Raw genomic sequence first — 2361 nt, forward strand, 5'->3', positions numbered from 1 at the left:
CACTCGAACTTGTTCCTAAATTCGACGGGCATAATATACCTGTTTTTGCAGTTCGCGCGCGCTTGCAAACGAGCAAAAAGAGCTCATCCCCCTGACGAACGAAAATCACTTAGTCCGACTGTTACGAAACAAACTGATTGGACATGCTTATTTAGCCGTTGAGGACGAGATCCACAACACAGTCGACGAGTTGACAGACTCTTTAAAACGCACTTTCGGACCTGCTCGCTCATCTAATTACTATCGCGGTCAACTAAGCATTGCATTCAAAAAACCCACAGAACACATTTTGGATTATATAGGCCGAGTAAAAGATTTACGTAATGCTATTATTGAAGGAGACCAAGTACAATTTAATCGGTCACTATCGCGAACAGAGATTGAACAGATCGACTCGTATACATTAGAATCCTTCTTCGAAGGTCTACCTCCCGAGTACCGCGCGGAAATTCGCGTAGAGGGCTATCAAAACCTCACCGAGGCATATAATAAAGCCATCCTTATTAACAAACGACTCGAACGAGATCGCATCCGCCAACGCGAAGGGGTCAGAAGCAACGCCCCTCGTGTCAACCCGCAGGGAACCGCTGAGAGAGGTCCTCCTCTAGTCACAATTATGCAGCCAGATCGCCCACCTGCTCGTCAACCTGCGGCAGCTGCAGCTACTAACTCTCCCATGCAGATGAAGATCTGCGCCTACTGCAAAAATTTCGGTCATTTAATATCCGAATGCAGAAAAAGACAATACAATAATCAAAGCGGCAATCCAGTACGAGATAATAATAAGCAGGGAAACTACCAAGGCCCATCGACCTCGGGCGCCAGTCGAGGGCAAGCAGAAGCGCGCCAGATGTATCCAATAATCACAGAAGTGCAGGAATCGCCGTCGTCGATCTCAGTAGAGGAAACGTGCCCACAGTAGAACTGAATTCCTCTTCTTTCCGTGGACCCACAGCCATTATGCTTGATACGGGAGCACAGCCGAATATCATAAAAATCGGTTCTCTGAGTCACGAAGTTCCTATAGACACGAGAGAAATCCTGAAATTAAAAGGAATTACAGATAGCATTGTAGAAACTTTAGGAACTACATATATACATCTTTTCGGGACTCCTATAATTTTCCATGTCGTGAGCGATCATTTTCCAATAATACAACAAGGGATCCTAGGATCCGCATTCTTCATCGATAATTACGCTCGAATTGATTACGGAACCAATTGCCTCACCTGGGAAGGATACAGAATTCCTTTCAAGACCGCCGAGAGCATCGTAGTACCCGCAAGATCCAACGTCGGATTCACAATAAATATATCCAACCCGGAAGTGAAGACCGGATATTTACCACGGATGCACGTGACAGATGGAGTATTCTTAGGAGATTCTCTGGTCACCTGCATCAACGATAAAGCTTATATTAGAGTCATCAATACAACAGAGATCGAGATGGAGTTATTGATACCAACAGTAACGTTACAAGAAGTCGATATAATCGCTGAGAATCGAAAGAGAGCACAAGCAAAGCCTACTATATCTACTAAATCTTCTAAGTCTTATAAAAGCAAACATTCAGACAAGTCCGCTGTATCCTCTGCTATATCCACGACACCCTTACCTCCGCTTGCTCTAGGACAAGCAAATTCTTTAGGTAATTGTCGTACCGCTGACTCGACTTGTTCTGATAATGCTAATTTCACTGATTCGTGCATTGCTAAATCCTCAGCTCTTACAATCGACAATCCGAGAGATGATTCTATTAAGAAAACCGAAAACGCGAATTCTGAAAATAAAAGCTCGACTAATCTCGCTGTATCTTCTACTATATCCGCGGCGCCACTGCCTCCACTTGTCCCAGGACAGGAAAATTCTTTAGGCAACCGCTGCAAAATCGCTGAATCGGCTCGTTCTTCGAGTCCAAATTCCACAGCATCACTGTCTCCTCTGGTCTTAGGCCCGGAAAATTCTTTAGACAGCTGTTGTGAAATCGTTTCTAATTCTTCTACGTCGTTGCTTGCTATTACCCCAGAATCTAGCGTTGAAAACGAACTCAATCACTCTCGCGAGACAGAATCTCGTACGGATAAAATAATAAAATTACTACGCCTCGATCACCTTAATCCAGAAGAAAAGGAAAACGTCCTCGCTCTAGTAGAACACCACCAGGATCGATTTCATCTTCCAGACGATTTCCTGGAACAAACTTCCGTTACTACTCATAAAATTATAACCACCGACGACATACCCATAAATACAAAACAATATCGATTCCCGCCGATTCATAAGACCGAAATAAATAAACAGGTCTCACAATTACTAAATCATAATGTAATTAAAGCATCTGCTTCTCCATATAACTCACCT

The 2361-nt window shown here is 43.7% G+C and overlaps 2 protein-coding genes across 5 annotated transcripts in view; both read right to left on the reverse strand.

The window, feature by feature from the left end:
* Positions 1-2361, reverse strand: part of LOC105448361 — a 37511-nt gene that overhangs the window by 5876 nt on the left and 29274 nt on the right. The gene's annotated exons all lie outside the window — the stretch shown is intronic.
* On the reverse strand, positions 87-2243 carry LOC105448122. 4 transcript variants are annotated; one of them, XM_011686490.1, is made up of 4 exons: positions 2113-2243; positions 1230-1394; positions 800-1041; positions 87-699 (listed from the first exon to the last, which is right to left on the reverse strand). In XM_011686490.1, the coding sequence occupies exons 2-4, from the start codon at positions 1269-1271 to the stop codon at positions 666-668; spliced, it is 318 nt and encodes a 105-aa protein (XP_011684792.1). In that variant the 5' UTR covers positions 1272-1394; positions 2113-2243; the 3' UTR covers positions 87-665. The 4 variants fall into 4 exon arrangements, with proteins under 4 accessions (XP_011684792.1, XP_011684791.1, XP_011684790.1 ...); XM_011686489.1 differs by having other exon boundaries at positions 87-696; positions 1230-2029; positions 2113-2242; XM_011686488.1 differs by having other exon boundaries at positions 1230-2014; positions 2113-2241.

Source organism: Wasmannia auropunctata, unplaced genomic scaffold (genome assembly GCF_000956235.1).
Source record: "Wasmannia auropunctata unplaced genomic scaffold, wasmannia.A_1.0 LD336088.1, whole genome shotgun sequence".
Classification (NCBI taxonomy): Eukaryota; Metazoa; Arthropoda; class Insecta; order Hymenoptera; family Formicidae; genus Wasmannia; species Wasmannia auropunctata.

Bases quoted from the DNA above. Each gene is read 5' to 3' on its own strand.
- LOC105448122 (XM_011686488.1), bottom strand. From the start codon at position 1,400: ATGCAGGTGACCAGAGAATCTCCTAAGAATACTCCATCTGTCACGTGC. The intron at 1,042-1,229 runs GTGAGGCAATTG...TTTTAATTTCAG, and splicing joins GAATTCTGTATCCTTCCCAG to GATTTCTCTCGTGTCTATAG. The intron at 700-799 runs GTAGTTTCCCTG...AAATTTTTGCAG, and splicing joins CCCGAGGTCGATGGGCCTTG to TAGGCGCAGATCTTCATCTG.